Consider the following 24,829-nt stretch of genomic DNA (forward strand, 5'->3'; position numbering starts at 1 on the left):
CCCATTCCCAGGCACCATATCCTATGAGGTAGTAGACCCCATAGAATAGGGGCCTACCACCTCATGAAGTGTTTGTATTAATTTGCAAAATGCTATGCTGTGGATAGATTTTGTTCTGATTTAAGTAGACTTATCAAATTTTGTAAGTCAAACTTAAGGTAGGTCCAGTTGTGTTTTTCTAGGGAGTTGCAGATGCATGCAACAAGGTCTTTTTTTGTAAACCCCATTATTAATGAACTTGGTAATCAAAGTATTGATTTCTTCATATGCTCTAAAACAGTCGAAAGAGGCATACATTATAAGAGAAAGCATTCCTAGACAGGTGTGTAGAGAATTCTTGAAAGGTCTATCGCTTTTTTTCTTTGTAAATTAAGAGGACACGAGCTTAAGCTTTTCTCTTTTCCAAAAAAAGCGAGTATAAAAATTTCCCAAAAATGGGGGAGTTAAAGTAGACTCAATATTCAGGAAGTGTGTCCTAGAAATGATCCATTTATCCTACCATAGAACTCTCTCAGAGAATGTAGGTTCAATACTAAGGCAAGGTGGATATATATCATTAAGAGTAATCTCAAACATGGGATTGTTGAGGCTACATAGGTCATCCATAAATCTCAATGAATGTGCAAAGTGTGTGAGTAACGAATTACTTGGTGGGTTATTTAATATTTTTAGGAGCCATTGGTATTCGAAGTAACAGAGATATAGATTACAGATAATCGGAGAGCATGCAAAACCCATTGGGATCCCTAGAGTTTGTTTGTAGCAGGTATCACCTAATTGGATACAACTGTTATTAAGTAGCCAAAAGATATACTTATATAAATCATCCTCTTTAAAGATGAAAGGTGCGGATTTATTCAATTTTTTTACCATCCTTTATTCCCTTTTTGTGAGATGCATGTATACCCAAGCTCCTTTCTGTGGGCAAAGGCAATCTTTATAAGACAAGATAAGGTATAAACAAGCCCATACGGTCCATCTAAAGGGATATTTTCATAACATTGAGTTATGTCTGCCGTGAAGATAGAGTAAATGTTTTCTGGGAGGTTGATATACACCTCGGCTGCGTTTTTTATGACCCAAAAAGGGCAATAATTTATATTTCTTAATCTCTTTATATCTCTGTGTTTGATGGCACAGATATCTTCGATTTCTAGTAGAATAAAATTTAAGCAGTGGGTGATATCATTCGTAACACAAGAGAACAGGCTTTTGGAAGCATCAGAAATCCATCTGAATTTATGCTTATGATTCTTATATGTTGGGAAGAGTACACGAATTTTCAAAGAGTCGAGACTATAACCGAGTCCTGATAATTCATTGTTCAATGTTGTAGCTACACAAAGCGGAGAGTTCTCAAGTTTAAGAAAGTCCTTACTATTAAGTATTGAATTGGCAGCCTCGAATGCTAATTTTTTACATATAAAGGACGCCGTATTTGAGGCTTTATCTACGCCAATAATGAGCCATTTTTTTTTAGTGTCAGAAATAGAGGTCTTCATTTTAGGCGTAAGCCAGGTAGTATCAGTGCGTAGCCATACTTGTGGCATAAGACTGATCTTTTTCCAAAAAATTCCTTTGAGTGTTGAAGTAAGTTGGAAGTGAACTTCCTCCTCCAGTTGGAGTTTTAAGGCCAAGTCGGCCAGGCATTCAAGTAGTGCCAATAAGGCACTTTGAGGATTTAGTGGAAGAGGAATATGATTCAAGCCTTTACTCAAGAGGCTCCTTACTTGTGGATCTGAAATGATTTCTAAGTTAGATGTACAAACATGTAAACCAAAGCCAGTGAAGTTTTTACAGAATTTTTGAAATAGATGACAAGAGCGGATAGGTATCTCATTATTATGGAGAAATTCATTTGAATAAAAAATATTCTTAATAGGCGGCGAGTATTTCCATCCAATCATCACATCCTTTAGTAATAAATTCGATCCAAAAATATGTCCAAAAAATTATGAGAAAATAGCTTGGGGAGTAATGAAATCCAAAATCTTGCTAGTAAACAAGCAATGTGAGATAATCTTTTTACACGCTTCTTCCTTTGGAGGTAAGTAACATCTTCCAAAAGCAATCCTTCGATCCTGCATATTACATATCCAAAAGGTTTTTGATTGGTAGGTTTCTTCCCCGACCTCTCAAATAACTTCTACCTCTCCCTCTTCCAAACACAGATTCACTCAAGGAGGGAGTTAAGAAAGAGGTGTAGGACGCCGCCGGAGAGACAAGAGTATTAGGACGTTTGGAAACTTGAGATTCATCCTCTTCAATATTCGGTTTGATTTGCCCAACCATACATTTGATACCTTTAAAGCCGCCATAAGTGGTTAGCAGAGTACCACACCCATCCGATCCAAGCTCTTCAAGTGTGTCACACATAATTGATATGTACTTAATAAAGGCAATTTGAGCTAAGACCAGATCCTTAGCTTGTCCACCAAGCCAAGAGCAAAAGAGGGAAAGGTGAAATTGTTCTTCTTTATCAGGAAAGATACTAGGCAGATTGTTGAGGGCGTACCAAATAGCATGGTCAAACCAAATTATGCTTGACTCGCAAGCAGCTTTGGGGTCTAAGAATCTGCAAGCACACTTAAGGTAAGGCCTGAACACATTCCACATTGTCTCGGTGTAGTAATCAGCATTACTTTTACTAAAGGTCATCACTCCTTTATTCTTGCATATAAACCTGTCTTCGAACTACATTTTTTATCATCAAGGAAACTCATATTGAAAGGAGCTTTAATCAGATCCCCTTTGTCCAAGACCTGGATCCCTTTCAGAACTTTAAGTTTGCATTCCTCAATAGTGGCAGGGGCCAAGTTGGCAAGGAAGACCCAGGTTTCCATGGATATGGGTGCAAGAAATCCTTTATTCGGGAACATCCACAGCCTGTGCTCTACCCCCAAGGATTCTACCTCAATTTGTCGTGAAGGTAAAAAAGGAAAGGCCCTAGAAACTTTCGGTACCATGTCCAAAAGCGAAGCTTCACTGAGTGAACAAAGGTCTTTCTGAAATTCGTTTACCGCTTCTAATGCAGTTGCATCTCTACAAAAGAGGTTGTTCGGTGGAGGGACTATAGGCGTAGAGGGAGCTGTAACAAAGATAGGACTAAGCCCGCAAAATTTTCCAAGAACATTGGAACGTTGAGAGCCTTTGGAAGAGAAAGATGCTAAGTCCTGAATAAGTGCTTTGGAAAGTTCAGCCAGATTAGAAGTAAATTCCATCAAAAGGTTGATACCATCAGATTTATTTTTAACAAGGAGAGCTAGTACTTTAACCCATAGGTCAAATGAAATAAGCTGGACAAGAGACAGACTAGACTCCTTCGAAGCATCGTAAATTAGGGCAGAGGCTTCTCTAGCTTGTATACATTTTAGTACAAGAAGAGAGGCAAGGGAAAGGGGTTCCACAGGAAGAGCGAGCCCTTGGGAAAGGGAAACAATCTGCAAAATTATCATTAGTTAGAATTCCATAGTATTGGAAGAGAAGTGTAGACCTGAATATCTAACACAAAGAGTTACATCTTTTTGAATTTTACGGCCCTATGTAGATAAGGCCTAATCCTAAGTGAGTTATGAGGGAAGGTCTTTCTATTTCTTTAGCGAGTCGTAACTTCTCCGAAATCAGAGCTCTTTTTTTGGGGTCAGAGCAAACTTTAATTCTTGCAGTGAGCTTCCCCACAACCTGGTTAACAGAAGTAATAAATTATGTAAATGATAGTATTTAAAGTAAAGTGAGAAACATGAATATAAGGTGGAATGGTAGTGCTAGCAACCTTCACCAGTCAGGTTAAAAAAACCCACTGAGATTGTGTGATAGCACCCCAGCCTATAAGAGTATAAAAATTATACTATAATAGGCGAAATTTTCTAGAGTCATTGTCTGAGAGAGATCAACAGCCAAGTCAATCTCTCTTATGCATTTATTGTGTGTGTAGCAGTTCTAAATCTATATATATACGCAAACAAACACTAACTGTTCACAGACCAACAATTCTAGAAAAATACAATGGATTTGTACAATAATCTATTTGCAGTTGAAAATAAATTTTGTACAAGGTAAGATAACAGAATATAGCTCAAGAATCCGCAAACCCAAAGTCTGGGAAATTTTGCTTCACAATAAGAGATCCACCATTTGTTAAGAACAGAACATTTTAATCAAGGAAGGTAGCCCTCACATGCACCCATAGCCACAAGAAAACAATTCATTAGCATGTGACAGTACGCAAGGGATGCTGGGCATCCCAGTTGTTATCCATGTCACCATTAAAAAAACATAGTTCTTAACTTGTAATTTGTGTTTTTTTTAGATTAAAAAGTTTCTTTTTAGAAAAAACGAAGTTTCTTGGCTTTTTTGCCAATCTGATACGAAAAGTGATCATCCTCATAGAGCATCCATAAATCTGATTCTAGTGTTTTATACAAAGCTTTCTTTAACCCATCCTTAAGATTTAAGGAGTTAAGGAAAATATCAAAATTTTAACGAGAACTTCATTCCTAACCAGATAGGAGCGACCTTATAATCTATTGATTTATATACAAGCAATCTTAAGCCAGACCTAATCTTACCACTTCCTTGTAAATACACAACTTTTGGAACTGATCCTATATTTGGAACCAGATTTATAACCAAGCTGGGATAACACCCCAAAAAAACAAATCATGATTTACCTCTTTACATTCCTGAGATACCCCTATCTTAGATAAATTCATAACTTTATTCAACAAATACCCTTGCTATTATGTTATGTCAAACATACTGCTGCCACATGCTAGCTAATCAATTGTATAGCACAGTACACTGGACGACTCAGTCACAAAGAGCCAGCTCAAACACCGTCCGAGAAATGTCTCCGGCCAGGCTCACATAAAGGGAAAATTTATGACAACCTCATCGTATCAAGCACCCCCCTATTTTTATAAAAAACCAACCTACAAGAAGCTTATCGTGTTATATACAACAAGCTATTAGAAAAAGACCAGTTAATATCCACTTGAGAGAAAAACAAAAACCCAGCAGTCAATGGCCAGCAATTATTATTGAATATTCAAGGTTCCAACTAACAATGGCTAGTAAAAATCAGTGTGTATGCTGACGAGGTGAACAGTAAAAGGAAACGTTCATTAATAATCCCCGTCAGTGAAGTAAAAAAAGTCCAGACACATTTAAAACCAGCTATCTTCCACTTTCCTGTATATGTTGCCATTCATTTACTTCCAAAATATCCAAAACTAGGGCAATACACCAACAGTATTCAGTAATTCCAGAAAATCTTTTAGTTTAAATCAATAGATTCAAAGTCTGTTTTAAAAAATTCAGTCCAAGATCAGTACCATTATCTAGAGTACTATATTTCACTTTGTTTTTTAACTTACCAAGGTACCCGAACTATCAGGCTCACTGTTTTTAGTTTATTTTTAAGTTTAACTTATTTTATGAAATTCCAGCATTCAATCCGAGCCCTAAAGTACACACTACAACTGTGCTAACCTTCTTTTGGGAAGTAAACAAAACGCAGAGAAATCCCAATTTCCATTTAGACATCATGCCCTAGTAATTAGTACAGTCATCATTAGCATACCATCAAAACCTGGCCGTAATCCTAGCTAAAAGAACCGTTTTCAGAACCCAACCAATATTCGCCACTCCCCTTTTTTCACAGAAATTTATTAGCGAAACACTACTTCCCATCTGTTTATTAAGTAAACCCATAGTGAAATTCCCAATGCTTCATAGCAACATGAGATACATATCATAAACAAGAACGAAACTGATTTACAGTGCCTAGTTCTTTTTTTTTTTTTAAGACAGTTTTGAGCTAGTTTCCAAAATTTCCATTTACCAAAGAAATATGCTACAGCTAGATCATCCGGCTATACAATCTTTCAACAGTCCAAAGAGCAGAACAGATTTAAGTTAACCTATAGATTAGAAGTCGAGGAAACCTCCACAATCATCTTCTCAGATTTTTTCAGCATGTTGAGCCCATAGCTTCAACAGATATTCACTCACACAGTAATGAACTCACACGCACACACAGAGGTGAAACGGAAAAAACGCTGTTAAGTGAGTATGAGTACTCACCTTGTGAGTTATTTATACAAGTTGATGCCATCTGCAGAAGACGCGACCCACATTAGTACCAGCCCCTACAATCGAGGTCACTTAATGTGGGAAAATCCTTAGGGATTACACCAAGAAAGAGATCCGGCAGAATCAGGCCCCTTACGCGCTAATTCTGCTTACCCTAATTGACTGCAGATACACCCCACAGTACATGCGGTAGCGTGCAGCAGGAGGCACGATCACTTAATGCGGGGAATAAAAGCCACCCACAAAGCATTTCTAAATTTACCCTAAAAAAGGTAAAGATAACATTAAGTTACATGCAAGGACATGCAATATAGTCTGCCACCTTATGGCCCCCCAAATAACTAAGCATTCCCATAGTCTACACCCAGTCGGAGTTATTGCAACCAGCCTAGAATCTGTTCTCATATAAATCCCCGAACCTTATAATAAGCTCTTGTCATACTAAAAGGTGAGATATTTACCACCATTGGGTAGTTTTATTTAATTTTCCATTTTGGTCTCGGAGTCGTAAAGTGGGTTTATAAAAGAGAAAGTGATATTTTTACAAAAAACCGAGTCTAGTTTCAATTTCCGGAGCAACTCTACCTACATTGCATAGTTGATGAAACAAACCATGCTACAGAGCTTTTTCTGAACAATGAACAGATAGTATAAAGTTAAATGCACGGATAGCTCATATTGTACACCACATACCTAATTGTAATGGATAACAAACTATTCCATAGTCGATACCTGGTCCGTAAATTAGTTAAGAGTTTTATTGTATTAAGCCTCGGATGATCATAAATAGCAGTTTTACACCTACTTCCCAACCCTATAGTAAGCTTTATGTCATTCAGCTATCACTAGGGTAGAAAATGCACCAATCATAAAGGTGAGAGTATAACCAGTTTTGGGTAATCAATTTTCTTTCCAATCTGGTCTAGGATTCAAAAACCAGTGGGTCTATAAAAGATGGGTGATATATTTACAAAAACAAAGTCCAGAGTAACCTTTCCGGAGTTTAGCATCTTCAGCTGATTACCAGGCGTATTTAATAAATTATGGCATACAGTCAAGAATAGGTTTTTTCCATAGCAACGGCACATCTTTATATGTCCAGTACATCTACTCGGAGAGCAACCTTACTCCGTTATGAACTTCATTTATTTCCGCAGTTAGTAACCTCAGTTTCCCAAACTAAGTGGTGGACCTATCAGGACCGAGTGACGCGAGTGACTCTTTGGGGTCGTGAGCATTTCAAAAACAATATCCGATTGGCGATGGTTGTTGAGGTACTGGGCCTAGGGCCACAGTATTATTACATAGAATATTCAATAAAGCCAGGTTTTTCAGATCGGTTATACCTGCTAGCCCAGTTTCTACCTTCTCATAAGATTTTCTTGTACCGTAGTTATGGTCATCAACTAAGAGGATATTTTAACATTACTCCCCGCACTCAGGAGTATGGGGTAGTCTTGGCGACTCATATCCTACCTTTGGTTGAGCGTCCAAACACCTGCTTCTACTGTGGCAGTTGTTTGTGTGATCATGTAATGGGCGGTATAATAGAGATGTAGATGAAGGGCTCCTGAAATAATCATCAGCTAAGCTTTTTTGTCCAGTGAAAGATTGTGTGTGTGTGTGTGTGTGTGTGTGTGTGTGTGTGTGTGTGTGTGTGTGTGTGTGTGTGTGTGTGTGTGTGTGTGTGTGTCTGTGTGTGTGTGTGTGTGTGTGTGTGTGTGTGTGTGTGTGTGTGTGTGTGTGTGTGTGCAGCTGTTTAAATCTTAACTAAGAAGATATAATTGAATTTTTACATTCAAAAGACAGCTGGCCAAGGAATAATGAACTGATATGTACAAAAATAACTCAGTATTAAAATTATTTAGCTACAATGATTGTAGGAAAGAGATCCTCTTTCAGTAAGATCAGTAGTAAAAGAACTTCCCCATTCCTCAATGAGTATTTCATTACAGAAAGGTTGCTTGCCAAAGAAAAGAAAGCCATCCAAGATAAGATAGAGTCCTTACCTGCATCCATCCAAACAAGACAACAATTCAGTTAGCCTTGGATGTGTATTACAGGTATCAATGGACCATATCAGTTGTTATCCATGTCCATCTTATAGGATTTAATTACTTTAGACAAGCTAAGTTTATTGAGTAGTCTCTTTTTTTACAAAAAATGATATATTTTACTTTTTTATGTGAGTGGTGAATTCCACCAAGAGTCCAAAACTTTTCAAGATCCATAGCTTGGTAGCTATGCTTATGCCCAAAAATAGCAGCCATATACTTACCTTCAGACTTAGTAATCTCATGGCATTATTGGTATCCCTTTGTTCAAAGATAGGTCATGTCCGACTTTTTCTAGCACATGGAATCCCAATTTTTTGAATCATAGCTTGGAAGCTATGCCAAAGCTGAAAACACTAGCCATATACTTACCTTTATAATGCCAATGATATCCACAAGTCATTATCCATTTTACAAGAACGACAGTGTCCGGCCCTTGGCTGAGTGAGATACCTTACTTGTTTATCAACCAGAGGTACTAAATGCAGTGAATAACACCCCAGTCATTTGTTTTTATATGAAATTATAAGTGCCAAGTTGTACTTAAACCCCACAATTTATCACGCCAAGTTAACACAAGTAGTTTTTAACGTATACCTTCCAATTTTGCACGTCATGCAATATGTCAAAAAAATGTAATTTAACGCTCTGCAATGGTTAAGAACAGAGCGCCACTTAATCAGTATGTGTACAAACTTTCACCTATTATAACCAGTAGCGCACCACTTGCAGAGCCAACAATAACCAGAAGCTACAAACCAGCGACTGCTCGAGAAGGAGCCAGTACACCACCAGGTAGCAAGACACAGTCCAAGTAACTTAGTCCCATTCTATGCAAATGAGGCCTTTAGGCATATGATAGCCATGCCTCGGCCTAGTAGTTTTTAACAAAATCAGTTAACCATATTTATAACAACAGTCTCCCATTTGAAACCAACCGTGCCACAGATTCATAACCAGGTACCTTACACAGTGATAAAGAGTATCAAGCGCCTCAAGGGCTAAGAGTATCCCTATTTTTTGAAAAGAGCCATTTATGCCAAGACTAGGATATGTGAGAACGTACAGTAATACAAAAAATACACAATGCCTCAGTAATTATAAGAATAACCACATTTTTCTGAGAAAAACCAGTTATGCCAAGATTTAGGTAAAGCAGGAAGACGGCAATTCCCTGCATCCAGTGATTTTCTTAGAGAAACCCATTTACAAGATCACATCGGAGCACATAGTTCCTTTCCAAAACAACAGCAGAAAAAGAGCCCTATCTCCCGATGTATACCAAAGCATTACAGCTAATCATTGGCTAAGAGGTGCCAACCACATACATTATGAAGAGCCAAGAGATCCCGACAGCTTACCAAAGAAGAGGCATAAGCAGTCCAAGGTCAGGAGCCCCTCCCATATCAGCATGATGTTATATCATACTATGTTAGGCCATAGCAGACGGGGGTGTATCATGCCCATAGTTACCATCCCAAGCTAACACCATTCCTTCAAGTGTACATTCAATAAGATAGGCAAGAAAAAAACAGATGTTTTGTATGCACAAGCAGTCCCAAGGCTCAAAAAAATGTCCAAGTACAGTAGTCTATATTATGCAGCGGCTACTTTCTGAGCCGATTATATGCAGGTGAAAAGAATCCATTATTTTGCTCAAGTGCTAGGTAAAACAGTTTGTCTTTCTGAAAAATACACAGTGTAAAGCTCAGACGACATCATTCTTCTCTTACTATGCAAGGTATTGTAGCACCTCTTAAACAAAATCCTAAGCTTAGTAAGGTACTTGTGTTACTTGAGCTGCAAGCTCCATGTTGGCAAGATCAAACAACAACGACAAAAACAAAAAGAAAGACCTACTCCAGGGCTAAGTGAGGGCCAGAGTGTGCCCTTACCTCAGTATAAATAGGAAGTCATGCACGCTCCCAGAGTCATCAGTTTGAATGCAGTCGGCCGCCCTCAACTGCTCAAGCTTGTAGGCGCCATAGCCTGGGAAGGTGATCGAGAGTGGATAGGGGGCCGCCTACCCCATAAAATAATTTCAATTTCACGCTTTAGTCTAAGCGGGGGCCAAGTCCCCAGTTATCATTATTATGCAACCAAGGAGGGGGGGGGGGGGTTGTTTCTTTTGGAAAGTTTCTCTTACAAAAGAACCATTTATGACTAGTATACTAGTGTGTGTGTGTGTGTGTGTGTGTGTGTGTGTGTGTGTGTGTGTGTGTGTGTGTGTGTGTGTGTGTGTGTGTGTGTGTGTGTGTGTGAGAGAGAGAGAGAGAGAGAGAGAGAGAGAGTGAATATCAAATCCTACGAGGGATAACGATGCTCAAAAGATCGCCTGAGATTGCAAAGCACCATCCTCCACACAGTGGGTGAGTGGAGAGAGAGACGCGATGTGCAGAGTGATTCAACGAGAGGTTTAATAAGCATAGGCCACGTTCACCTCATTATTTAAGGGACACATGAGAGAGAAAAATTCCAATACGTTACATGGGTATCATTAAATAACACCACCACTCCTATAAGCATATTATAGCTCGAGGATGTTATGAAAAAAATAACAATTTTCAACCAGTAATGTGCCCCGGTATTGTACGAGGGATAGTGTTAGAGAGAGAGAGAGAGAGAGAGAGAGAGAGAGAGAGAGAGAGAGAGAGAGAGAAGAAGAAGAAGAAGAAGAAGAAGAAGAAAAGAATTTTAACGTCCCAATTTTGTAACTTTATCATAAAACTTAAATGGTAAGATTTAAATGGCTAGCACATCATAGAGTTATTAATGAGCCACTGAGATGATAACCGACCACAAACTTGATGGCCAATCTTCAAAAAACTTCCCTGTCATAGGTATATGAAAAAAATATAGCATATATATCACCTAAATTAGTGCAATGTGACCGTGAGAAAAATAGCTTTATAAAAAGAACTTTTTATAACCATATGAGAAGGAGCTTCATCGACGTGCTCAATCAATCTCATGGTTAACTCATCCTGATCAGATGCAGTGAGTCATGCCGAACATAGCTAGCACTTGAAAACAACCATTAGAAAAAACGTCACCCCACTTTTTGTTTCACATGCTTTGAATTAACTAACGGACAGCCCCGGCGGCAAACATCACCACATTAACAGAGAACAGTTTGCACCATCATGAGCAAAGTAATACTCTTTAATCACAAAACTATTTAACGCAGTGGTAACTTAGATGTATAAACCAAAGCATGTTACGAACAGACCAACAAGGCCCTGCTTTGTTGACCAGCTCCATGCAAGGAAGTAAAGCAATCCACTAGACAAAGCACACAATAGAGAAAGAAAGTGCTCAACCTAACCTTTCCAGACACACACAATGCAAAAATGACTGTGAGGGGCCAAAGCAACCCTCACCTACATTTACAGCAGCTCCTACAGGTTGAGCCAATTGTTTTCATTGACTGGAGCATCCCCCACGATCTGCATACTCAAATGGTCCAAGGCTCGAGACAGGCAGTTACACCATCCAATTCCCACCATCAGTCAACGTAGGCATAGGTAGGGGCTAGGGGCGCGGCGGGGGGGGGGGGGGGGGGGGAGAGAGAGAGAGAGAGAGAGAGAGAGAGAGAGAGAAACTTTCCCAGACACACACAACGCACAAAAAACACTAAGCGAGGGGCCAAAGCAACCCTCACTTACATTTATAGCAGCTCTACAAAGGATGAGCCAGTTGTTTTCATTGAGCGGAGCGTCCCCCACGATCTGCATACTCAAATGATCCAAGGCTCGAGACAAGCACTTACACCATCCAATTGCCACGGGTAGTCAACGTAGGCATAGGTAGGGGGGTGGGGGAGAGAGAGAGAGAGAGAGAGAGAGAGAGAGAGAGAGAGAGAGAGAGAGAGAGAGAGAGAGAGAGAGAGAGAGAGAGAGAGAGAGAGAGAGAGAGATGGACAGTAGCATAGCAGAATTAATTGTGTGTGCTAAACCGTCTGCAGAAGGTGTGCGGCAGAGAGGGAGAGAGAGTGAGAGAGAGAGGAACGTGTAATGAGAGGCTTAGTTAAAAAAACCAATTACCCAGTCTGCATGGGGTTATAACCCGTTTATATGTTGAGTACCTGATTCAAGGCAAGCGTATCACACCTCAAGCGCCCACAAAGGGTAACATTCCCACGAGGGGTTTAGAGAGGGGGGTTCTATAGATAGAAAAAGGATGGAAGTGTGTGTGTTTCCACTACTGGGCTAGCAGTAGCTAAAGCATGGACTAGCCAAAGGGTTCCAGGTTCCCATAAGCTGTCTAGAAATAGTGCATTAGGTGAGAGTAAGTGTGTGAACATAGGGTTAAGGTTGAAAAAAACAAATCATAGCAGACAGTGATACATGTCTGTGTGTGTGTGTGTGCGCGCGCGCATGCGGGCCCACCCTTACCCAGGAATGTTAAGGTTGTAGACCCATTGAGCATGGGCCTACTGCCTCTTCAAGTCGATCAGAGAAAAAAAGGCTTTGTATTCCAGTAGGAGTTTTAAGGCTCTGTCAGCCAGTAGAAAGAAGTGTGGATGTCTTTCGTAGTCCTTATCAGAAAAAGACTTCAATATTATATATAACATTTAATGAGAAAAAGTAAAATCAAAAGCTCCTATTTCCTGCAAAATCAGCCAAGCAAAAGGATCATAAACCCTAAATAGGAACCTCAGTCCGAGGCCAAAGTCTAGATATGTCAACCAAAAAGGATTTATTGGCAGTGGGCCTCTTAGAGACCACCGACACTTCATTAATCCAAAGACAGAATCCCGACCAACCTAGTTGCCTAGGAAGGCCTTCTGTGTAGGATGTGTGTGTTGTTGTATTAAGATAATACTTATACAAAAAAGAACATATTGCTCATAAGAGGACTAGCTTTAGACATTAGGAAGGTGGTTTGTCGCAAAAATATTCTGCATTCCACTCATTTTTGTACAATATAATCAAAATGCCATAGCAATCTAGTTATCTTATACATCAGGATTAAACCAGTGAATGAGGATGAAATAGGCCTTCATCTCCAAGATTGGACTACAACAGCGCTAAACCTTTTTAAGTCAAGATAGAAGTCCCACATGCATCCATATAGTCAAAGCAACCGATTTGTTTACCTGGCTATGTATGGCAGGTGCCAAACAACCTACCAATTGTTATCCATGTCAAAAAAACTATTAGACTAGTTAATGTCCTAAATAGTACTTAAAATAAAAGTAGTAGCAAATCTCAAGTGATTCCTACATTTTTTCGAGTTAAAGTGCCATGCCAAAACTGAGTAGTAACCATATGATCTTAAAGAACTACTTTTAAAGTAACCTTTTACTGTATCAAAGAGTCCAAACCTATCAAATCATCCATAAGCTAACCGAAAATTGTTAAGAGACAATTCCCTCTATCGTAAAGAATCGAGAAAGAATCTAAAATCGAATGGATCTAGGCAAAGTGAAGGCTATCTTTGGATTAGCCAAATCCGAAGGAACTAAAAGAGTTGTAGATCTTCTTGGGAATGCTTGGTTATATTGATGTTTTCATCAGAGATTATGCCAAGCCAGGAGTTCCCATTGCTAACCAACTCAAAAGGAAATGAAAAAGCTTTTAGTAGGGGGGAGGGGAACAAAAGTCAAACGTAGCTATACCTTTATATCCTATTTTGTTCATTGTGTATCTCAATAAACCATTTATGGTTGAAACACATGCTAGCAATTTTGCTATAGATGCAATCCTTTCTCAAAAGGATTGACCCATTGCTTTTGAAAGAAAAAGTTAGACCACAACATTAAAAAATTGTTTGATTTGTGAAAAAGACTTGTATCCTCTTATGCATGCTCTAAGAAAGTGGAGGCACTATTTATATGGTGCCAAATTTATGATGGTGTTTGATCAAGAGAGCATTAAGTGACTCTCAAAAGGGTAGATGGGTTGAACTCCTTCAAAAGTTTGATTATGAGCTTAGGTATGGGAAAAGGAAATACAATACAATAGAATATTCCCTTAGTAGAATGCCTAGGATAAATGAATTAAGTTCTAGTCATTTCTCAAGTGATTTAAAAGAATCAATCAAAGAAAAATGCCAGAATGATCGTGCATATTCCAAGATATAGGAAACCATTGACAAAAGGGATCCAAATGTGGTGGGGGGCTGGTGCTCCTCTCCTCTCCTCTTTAATTCGAACCTTGTCTCTCACATGCATGCATAGCACTTCAATTTAAAAGGTGAACAAAAAGTCTCTCTCCCTCTCTCTCTCTCTCTCTCTCTCTCTCTCTCCACAAATAGTGTATCATTATTCTAAAATGTATAATGCTTGTATGCTCTATTGTAGGGCTTTGCATGTGTTCTCCATATCTACCATGCTCCCAATTGTAGCACGCAATCTATGCTCTAAGTGTTTTTTTTTTTTTTTTGGGCAAGGGGCACCGGGTGGGGGGGTTGGGGTTTACATGCCAACTCAACTTACTCTTGTGCATGGACTTCATATGCTTTTCCCCAGATGTCTCACATGAAAAAATGTGTGATAAAAAATAGTGCATCTCCAAGATATGAATGCAGGTAAGGGTTGGTTTCCGTTCAAAAAATGAAGTGACCCTATCACAATTGTCGAGTTCCTTCAAACTTTACAAGTGGGGACATTAGGCCTCCTTATCTCAAGGAGGACCTAGTGCCCCCATCCATACCACAATTCCTTGTGTCAAAGGTTTCTAATGCCCAACCATAAGTGGGACTTCATGAGGAAGGAGGGAGGTTTACGATAGTTTAGGCAGTGCTTCACTATCCTTTAGAGGCAGATTTTTCAGTATACTTATGACGAATTGTGTACTAATTTTCTGATGTCTTTGGCAACCAACTGAGAGCTCGGATGGCAAAGAAGGATGGGTTTCATTTGTGATGGGCAACCAATTACATGGGACCAATTAGAGGGTCAATCGCTTTCCTCCACGCATGTACACGTGGAGGGGACATGATGCAACCAATTGAGAGCTTCGACAGCAAACCAACGATGGATTTTATGATGGACAACCAGTTACCACAATGAATGGCTTCCTCCATGTATGTAATTTGCTGTGAGAGCAAGATGCAACCAATTGTGAACTTGTTGGCAAAAAAAGACAGCCTTATATTAGGCAGCCGATTCCATGTAACCTGTAATAGAATGCTTCCTCCATGTATGTACTTTACGTGCATGCCTACCTTGTCAACTAAATTTCTATGAATTCACGTTTTCACAGGTGTATGTGCAACACGTTGTTTTTTTTTTTTTTTGTATATCTATTTTGGCATCCTGTCCTGTGGACACTTAATGAGTACACATTCACACACGCACGCACGCGCACACACACACACACACAGACTGGAGCTCCTCCTTGAAAAAAACTCTCAGCAAACTGTATTACTGCCAGAATCTGAAGCTAGGCATCTTCAGCAGCTTTTGTGCATGCATAGATGTAAAGTCGGACATTTATCGTTACTTATTCATTTTCAAAATTCATACATACATCCCCTAAGTCTTTCCCCCGAAGTGCGAACATGGGTGGGTACACATGCAACCAGCATGCACATGTACATATATTTCTTTCTCAGCACTTTCATTACATAACAAGGCATCCGGAGACAAGACGATAGAACTGCCTTTCGCATTCAGTTGGCCGCGCGTGGGGTGGGGGGGGGGGGGGGGGGGGGATCATTAATTGAGGGAGAAATATGAATCGAACCTTGAAAAATTCGAAGCATTTTCCGTTGAGTACACAGGCTGAAACTCCCTCAACATACACCTTTTTACCGAAAGGCAGTGCCAACAAACCACAATCTCTCATTGTCTGCGTATATATCTAGTCATCTCTTTCCACAATTATCACACAAGCAAGTGCATCACAACCACGTAATTGCAGTCCTTTCACTACTATACATAATCATTTCAATTATCTGCTCTTCCCCTTCACAGAATTTAGGGGGAGCACAACAAATAGTCTGTCTTTGAGGACACTGTATCAATAACATGAATGGTGCATGGTCTGCACTTGTACAGTGTCCTTCCGCAAATCAACATCCTCGGGAATTACCTTACAAGTTGGTACTCAACAGAGCAGCACAAGGCTCTTGAACAAAACTTTCCTACACTCGGGTACCCATTGGAAAGTTACATGTACTTCCGATGCAGCCTCTTCCTCCCCCTCCACAAAAGGGTTCTTTCTCGCAGTTAGTAGAATATACTTCTACAACGAGCCTACCACAGCACAAGAAGATGCAGAACATTAGTCATACACCACCTCAGCGCATCGCCGCAGCACCTGATTGGACACATATGGAGTCTCTTTGGCCAATCCCAGCTCCTCTCTGTGGTACAGTATAAACAGTTCCACCTGCACGGATTGCGTGCGTGGCACATTTGTCAGCTCTTTTCAGTGGTACAAGGAGTTCTCGAAGGGTCACACCGAGGCACACTTTGCTGACCTCTTAAGTCTTGCAAGAACTTGAGACCATCACAATGGGAGTTATGGAGACTTCCAGCTATATGGAAGGCTACTGAAGGCAGGATTGCCAAGACTACTTAGTATATCGTTACCACCATAATCATTCAAGAAACTTTGATTCGGGTCCTGAAGTGAGAGGCTTTGATCCTCGGCAATAGCAGAGGAGCCGTGCATGGCACCATTGGCAATCATGTTCTCTGTGTTATTGACAGATAAACTTGATCCCAGGCTCATCATGTTGTTACCATTACCAGACAGGAAACTTGTATTCATGAGACCATCGCTGAAACTGCTGGTCACGCCTCCTAAATTACCACTGTCGCTATCACTCACAGCACTACCCATCCCAGGACCATCACCGCCTCCTAAAGCTTCACTCATGGTGTTGGAGTTGCCGAGCCCGTTTGCACTAACCAATAAACTTCCTGCCCCAGAAACCATGCTCGCATTCACACCTGCATTCAATTTCGCATTTGCCACCCCTCCAAGCACTTCTTGCTGTTGCTGGTGGTGTGATGTTCCAGCCCTTAACTGAGATGTCATCATCAGATCTTGAATTTGATGAGCTACATTTTCCCTTTCTTGAGGGTTCCCTTGCAAAAACTGGCCCGACGATTGCTGTAGCAAGTTTACAGCAGAGCTCAAAGAGTTCTGCTGAGCAACATGGGAAAATGTATTTAAGGGGGTTGGTTGACCACCACCCCCGCCACCGACTGAAAGAGACGGATGACACTTTTGCAAGGAGTTCAAGTATGTCCGCTGTGAAGAACTTAGAGAGCTTGTGGCTACTTCATTTGATGAGGTATTGATACTCGGGCTAGCACCATTCATTTGCATTGAATTCTGCAAAGGAGTGACAGCATTTTGATGGAGAAGACTCGGCAAAGAGCTTCTCGAGTTCCCTGCATGTCCCACTGTATTTATGGGGCCTGTTAGGTTGCTATTCCCTGTGCTTGTGATTGAGGCCATTGTCTGCTCTGTTGCAAGAGCCTGGGGTGGTGCTGTATGCTCCTGTTGCCGCAATGCATCGCCAGAGAATGACCCCATAGCTCCAGTTCTACGAGGGAAGTTTAACAGACTGGCTGCAAGTCGAATTACCAGCATGATTAGTTTCATACCCATTAGAACAACCAGAGACTTGTAAAAATCTAGATATATTCACACTGGATACCAAGGAACAAAGCTGATCTTAAATGCAACTTAAATTATAACGAAGCACAAATTGCTGCAGCACGCGTTTTTCCATTTATAGAACCAGACAACTTGAGCAAAAGCTCAATTTCAATTATGAAGGAAATAGCAACAATGGCAGAGATCCAGAATGTATTATAACTGTTTCAACGTTTCTCAAACATCCATCAATCCCAATCAAAGAGCTCCATCAGCTATCAAACCAATTCATAACTCGCAAACACATCATTTAAAAGACATAACTGCAAGCCATATTCATTCGCACTTCAGTAGAAAGTTCTTACCTATAGGTCCGATTCTCTTTTCTCTACTGAAGTCAATAAGGTCCTTCATACTATTTACAACTTCTGAAATCTGTAAGTCAAAATTTCGTGATTCAAAAACAACCCACATTTCACTGCAAAGTACAAATCAGAAGATACAAAGTTAGTTCAGAACTAACCTGAAGACATCGAACATATCTTTTTGTGTAGCCAAGGTCATTCACTGTGGGTGCCTCTAAGGTCCGTGTAAGCTGCTTGGCAGCTGCTACAAACCTAAATAACCAGTACAGAATTAACCAATCAGTCTCCTAATTTTTACTGATATCATTCACTTCCAATGTCACTGAACACATAGTAGCTTAACCCACAAATTTAACTTATAACAAAGTTCAATCCCTAATCCACATTTAATCAGAGTCCTGCAAAATCAAAGTTGGTTTCCAAATCCAATATAACGTCGTGCTACTTGTCACGAAATATACCGGTTTCATTCAAAACGGCGAAAAGTTGCTATGACAGACACATCAGCAACACTGGCAGATAAAATATTGCTAGTCACATCAAAGTTTAAGCATTTGCAATTAACATAATTAGAGCATGCTGGCAGTCCAATTACTTAGAAATATTTTAAATATTTCTAGATCAATCCAAGAACCTAGATTCATCTCTAAAGACAGCACAAGATACAGACTCGTGGTGTCACTCCAAGACAATATAACCATCAGCTCCATCCTGCAGAATATTGACTTACTACATCCTCCCTTTGTCATCATGCTCAGTAGTCACTGTAGAACAAGGCACCAATATATGCACTCCCCCCTCCCCCCCCCCAAAAAAAATACAACCCAAAAACAAACACACACACCACGTGCGCACACACTTGACCATATAAAAGTACAAATGTCTGCATTCTGAGTTTTAACCATGGTTTCTACTAAGGGCCTGTTCAATTAACAACCGTGTAATTACTTATCAGAGGCCTACTCAAATGTTCAAGTCCTCGGAGTACTTGATCATTCATTTGGCACATGTATGAACTTGGAAGTTGACACTTGTACTCCGCTTCGTCGAGATCCCCTCACGGAAACTTTCCGTTGTTCCCGATTCCTCAGAAGGAGGTTTGCTTCCGTTTGAATCTTTGTTAGTTCTTTCAATTTCTCCAATGGGAGTGGAATGCTCTTCACAAACGGCTGATGTGTCAAGCCATTGAAGACCCAGAGGGTTAGGGTTCCTTGAGCCTAACCTTGAGACCCTGGCCGAGGGGCCTAAACCCTAGCAAAAGCCAAAGAAGGATGATTTACCAACTTGCACATATCGCCGAGTGGCCCAAATAATAAATTCGGTTAGGATTTTTAAATCCTAACCACTAACAACTTATGGAACCAGCCTAGGGGCCTACACCCTTGAAAATAAAGCAAACCCACTCAACTACACAAATTTGTGTAGAAGTTGGTGACGTGGCATGCTGTACAAACAGCCCTCTCGGCGCTTGCTTTTGGACCCTATGCTTTTAGAAATTCTGCCTTCCATGTAAATTGCTTTTGGATGGTCTAGGGCATTCAAATAAATGTTGTGGGCCCTCCCTATAGCATTCTTCCACGTGGAGAAGGAAAGCAAACACATAGAGCTGTACAATGTTGAAGCAATATAAAGTATTATTCGAAATTCAACTGACCATTTGGTATCTATATTTCTAGCCTCCACCCGACCAAGTTTACTTAGTAGTTTTTGGCAAGGGCCACCATCATTTGGGGCCATTGGAGTCTGGGAGTGAAACTCGATCTATTCTTTTCAAATGGCAAGTTCCCTTACACTGGTATCAGAGCTTCAGCCGTGTGCTTTTTTGAAAGCATATCGATCCTACAAAGAACAGACAAAGCAAGATGGCGTTTTTGGATTCCACGGATTATCTGCAGTTTCTCCTCAATGAGCTTCGCGACATTCTCTCAAAGCATCCTCAATAGAATCTCCAGTTCTACAGAGCTTTCAACAATACTTGAATTACATGTTTCCACCTATGTTGCCTCAGGCTGTTCCTCCTCCTCCGACACCAAAAAGCACAAGGACTTCTAATCAACAATTTGCTAAGTCTTCGATTCCAATCGAGGGAGTTTGGTTCAATCTTTTAAAGTGCACCCAGTGCAACCGCCTCCTTCACCGTTGTTGCCATACCTCCCCAACCTCCCTCGGATACAATGGTTGGAGTCCATATGGTTTCCCCTATTGTTATCCACATCGTTGGGTTGCACCAAATCAACCAAAAGATATCAAGGATAGGGGAAACACATTAAAAAATTTCACTTTTTTTTAGTGAAAGATAGGAAGAAAGCCTTGCCCTTCCTACAACGTTTGACAACATCTATGCCTTGGGGAACAACACAAAAGAATCAAAGATCTCTTGTGCCGCGGAATTTCTAAAAGATAATGCTATATAGTGGTATAGTTCAATTCCTACCCAGTCCCATGCTCCATGGACTTGGCAAGTTGCCATCACCATTGAAGGAATATTGTCTCTCTAAACAAGATCCACTATGCAAGAACAGAGCCAAAATTGCAATGGGACTTGTTTGTATTTCATGGGCCGTCGAATGTCGACCCAAGGCTTACAAGAGTGGACGGCGGCAGCGACTAATAATAGGAATGCAATCTGCCAATTCACGTCGCTTGGCAAAGGATTCTATGTGGGAGGGTGTGCCTCCGAGCAAACTGTTCAAGATCTGGTTATGAGAGGAGGCATAAAAAGGCACTTCTCACTTCGCTTATGTAGCAAATCAATGAGGCTTATGGTGTTCCCACTGATGAGTTAACCTCATCACCAAGAATAAAGCAAGGTGAACCTTCTATGCAATTTAAGCCTCGGGTTGATAAAGGTAAAGGCAAGCAATCCAAGGTTCCTCAAATCCAAATGTTACTTGTAAAGGCGAATCACTTTAAGTTGAGCCTACTAAAGCTTGGCAGCAACCCAAAAAGCCCTTCAGCATTCAAGGACCTGTAATTTTAAGAGACTTCCTTCAATCTACTTATGAAGGAAAGCCATCAACTATCTCAGATGCGATTATACTTGATAATAAGGCTTTAGTTGAAGCTTAGAGTAGAGTGATTGCAAACTCATATAAACATGCTCTTGATAATGATGCGCTCTCATGGATGCTCATTTCGAGCCCTCTTCTTCTGGAAATGTGGCACTGAATAGTGAAGAGCCCATGGGCTTATATATCCTCTTGTCGTCCTCTAAAGGGCATGACATATAATGTGCGAGGTTTCTACAACCATGATAATATAGTTATTTTACGACAGCATAACCTACATCAATTTGTTGGTCAATCTTTTCACTTTGCAAGGTTTAAAACAATGTATGCCGGATGTTCGAGGTATTCCGGACTTGCAATATTAGTGAGACATAATTTGAATCCTATTGTTGCTTTAAATGATGCGATGGATCGATGGATAGTAATACGATGTCTCATTCAAGGTGAGATCTATGGATTTGACATAATTTATACTTATATTGCTTCTAGAGCAGAGCTTGGGAAAGATCTTATCCATTATCCTCGATTGCACAATACTTTTTGCCAGGAGATTTTAATAATGCTCCATTGCTTGTTTATGATACTTCTAGCCACTCTGATACGCTCACTGTAGAAAGAGAAATGGAACAATTTCACATATGTAGCATAGTCTTTTGATTTGTGGATGCACACAAAACCACACGTCTCAATCAAGGTGAGATCTATGAATTTGCTAGAATTTACAACTTCTATGCAAAGAGCTCAAATCTTATGTGTTATCCTTAATCCCACAATACTTTTTTGGTACGAGATTTTAGTAATGATCCATCGCCTCTCGATAATACTTTTGGCCACTCTCATATGCTTGCTAGAGAAAGAAAAGCATGAAACAATTTAACATTTGAATCATCGTCTTTAATTTATGGATGCATTACAAAGGCCATATGTGAGACGAGCCTGTAGCCTTTCTAAAGGGCAATAAACTTTGGCTTTCACCCAATCTATACGTTGTTTAACTCTACTTGTACTTTATGTCACAAAGTAATTTCACGAATAAACTTGTGATTGGAATTCGCCACTTTAAACAGTTTACAACTTAGAAGCTAGAGTGCTCCCAAGTAGACAGTAACACCATGTTGGCGCCCCTTTCGGTATTTCTTTATTTCAATTAAACTGGAGAAGAACCTATAATCTTCTTCAAGTTGTCCCACTCCTATTGTGCTGAAAATTCTCTACCTAGCCCAATTTTGGTAACATAACGCAATAGAAGGCTTCACAGACAAAATCTCCATGTGATACGTGAACTTCCATGCGCATTAGAGCACTTCTATAAACCTGGCAAGAAAATACAGCACGCTGAATTCTCTGTTTTTAGCCTCTAAAATGCGCCAGGACACCTATTTGGCAGTTCCCTAGCTTCCCCAAAGCTCCTGGGACCTTGGGCATCAAAAAGCGTCAAAACCCTAAACCTACAAAAAATTACAGCTTGAGCTCCGTTTTGCGTGTTGAACGCACCTGTAGGTAGGCCCTTGAGTTCCTGCACCTATAGGACTACTTGCCCTTCGATTTATATGAGATTTCTCGCGAGAAATCTCTCTAAATCAACTAGTACCTGCTTTGGATTAGCAATTAGCTAATCCGATACCTGTGCAATAGGCTCTTGCCTCGACAATCGACCATAATTTCCCCAAATGGATATGTAGCAAGAGAGGACTGATTTTAACTCATTACAGTGTCTAAGTAGTGGGTGCAGGTTCACAGCTTTAATGGAAAGCTTGCCTTCTCCTCTTGTCTTATGTAGCACGATGATTCCACTCTCATTCACCTCTCTCCCCTTTTGAATACAAAATCGTGATACCGAGCTCAAGTGAAACCGGCCTGTTCAATCCAAAAAGGGCGGTAGACTTTACTTTAAACCTTGATTTAGCTTTCACCCATTATTAGTCGTCTATTTTACCTGTACTTTCAAGACACAACAAAGGGGAGAGGGATACAGGCTGCTAGATTGCACCTGTATGAGTAGACGGACACCAGATTGGCCCCTAACTTAGGCGCCCCTTTCGGTATTTCTTTATTGTTCAAAAGAGGGAATAAACGCTGTGGTTCCCTACAAGCTGCCCCGCACAAACTCGGCTGAATTTCCACTGTTCCAGCCTGATTTCGGCAGCATAACTGTACTAGAACCCTTCACGGTCAGTATTCCCACGCATTGACTGACTTTCCCGACGCATACGGGCACTTTGCAAAACCTGGCGAGAATCTGCAGCACGCTGAATTCTCTGTTTTCAGCCCTGAAAATGCGCCAGATCGCCTGTACAGCGGTCCCCTTGCGTCCCCGAACCTCCTGGGGGTATTAGGGTCCGTTTAGGGCCAAAACCCTAAACCTGCAAAAATACACAGCAGGCTGTAATTTACTGTTTCGGGCTCCGTTTCGCGTGCCGGTCGCATCCCTAGCAAGTCCTCGAGCTCCCGCACCTGTAGGGCTACTTGCCCTTTGAATTGGACGAGATTTCTGGCGTGAAACCTCTCCGAATTCACCTGTACCTGCGGGGGGATTAGCCGCTAGCTAATCCAGTACCTGTGCAAGAGGCTCTTGCCTCGGCAATCGCGCATGAACCCACACAACTGTACATTGGTCAAATGAAGAGCCCACTAGAGGGGCATAACATACTGCCAAAGGGGAGAGAGAGGGCAGTGCGTAGCGTGCAGGGCATCACTCCTGGCACCGCACTGTGCATAAGAGGGAAAGCAAGCACTCCATAGCTCTTAACCTGTGACAGAGACTTGCAAAATGAGCCTCCCAGCTATAAATCACGTTTTTGCCTTCTCTATAAGTAGTAAACTGGCCTCAGAGTGCCAAGTGTCACTCATTTGTGCATTTTCCCGCTTTAGACCCTCGGGTCTAAAAATATCTCACCTGCAGCCTCTGTTGACTTGGCCACAGAGTAACAAAATGATCCCCATGTCAAACTGCACGTAATGACGCGAAGACATTTTCAGGTCCCAAAATAGCAGTTCCCTAAATTTTAGGAGATGCTGCCATTATATCTTTCTAGGTCATCCGACCCTCTTTGTACACTGTGGCCACATCCAAAACTGAAATGTAGCCTCTGTAGCAAAGGATTCCACTTTGGCTAGTCAATGACCCCACTTGGCTAACCATAGTCCTTGTCCAACCTTAGTGCTCTCTTGCCCTCAGGCCTGGACTCCCTCTGGACAGTTCCACACTAGCTATGCAATGCAGGGCAGTTAGATTTCCCGAGGGGTGTTTCCAAAAAGTGAAAGTAAATAGATAATAAGAAAGAAATCAACAAAAAGGATAGATAGTAGTCACACGCTGGTGACATACCCCCCTCTTGAAATCTCAAACGTCCTCGTTTGCATCTATGTCGTCCATGCTTACTGTCAACACTGATGTATTCAACACCTGTCGACACATATACGACACATACATGCTCATTGTCAACCCTGGTGTATTCAACACCTCGTCGACTCATGTATTGCCTGCGTGTGAACCCTGTCCCAATGACATAGTGGTAGCTTCGCACTCTGCCATTGTTTTGAGTCACTAACTTTCCAATGACAAAATGGTAGCTGCACATTTTGCCACTGTCTTATAGTACACGTTGGATCCCGTAACACTTTCGAGCATACCCAAACCGACAGTTTAAGAATGCAGTTACACATGTACTCTTTAATAGAAGCAATCACTGTATCCTTGACAGACTGACAAGAAATACTCACTTCTATAGCACTAACCAAACTTTTGG

General features: G+C 40.8%; 1 protein-coding gene across 1 annotated transcript in view; it reads right to left on the minus strand.

The window, feature by feature from the left end:
• Window positions 1-16,018: 16,018 nt before the first annotated feature.
• The window catches only part of LOC147447782 (uncharacterized), a 71,652-nt gene continuing 62,841 nt past the window's right edge, over window positions 16,019-24,829 (minus strand). The window contains exons 8-10 of the mRNA XM_086523498.1: window positions 18,231-18,324; window positions 18,073-18,142; window positions 16,019-17,679 (exon numbers count right to left, since the gene is read on the minus strand). Of these exons, the coding sequence (XP_086379624.1) occupies window positions 16,619-17,679; window positions 18,073-18,142; window positions 18,231-18,324 (1,225 nt within the window). The 3' untranslated portion in view covers window positions 16,019-16,618. The remainder of the gene's footprint in view (window positions 17,680-18,072; window positions 18,143-18,230; window positions 18,325-24,829) is intronic.

The sequence above is a fragment of the Adiantum capillus-veneris genome, chromosome 11 (assembly GCF_014529385.1).
Source record: "Adiantum capillus-veneris isolate H3 chromosome 11, ASM1452938v2, whole genome shotgun sequence".
In the NCBI taxonomy this organism is placed as follows: domain Eukaryota; kingdom Viridiplantae; phylum Streptophyta; class Polypodiopsida; order Polypodiales; family Pteridaceae; genus Adiantum; species Adiantum capillus-veneris.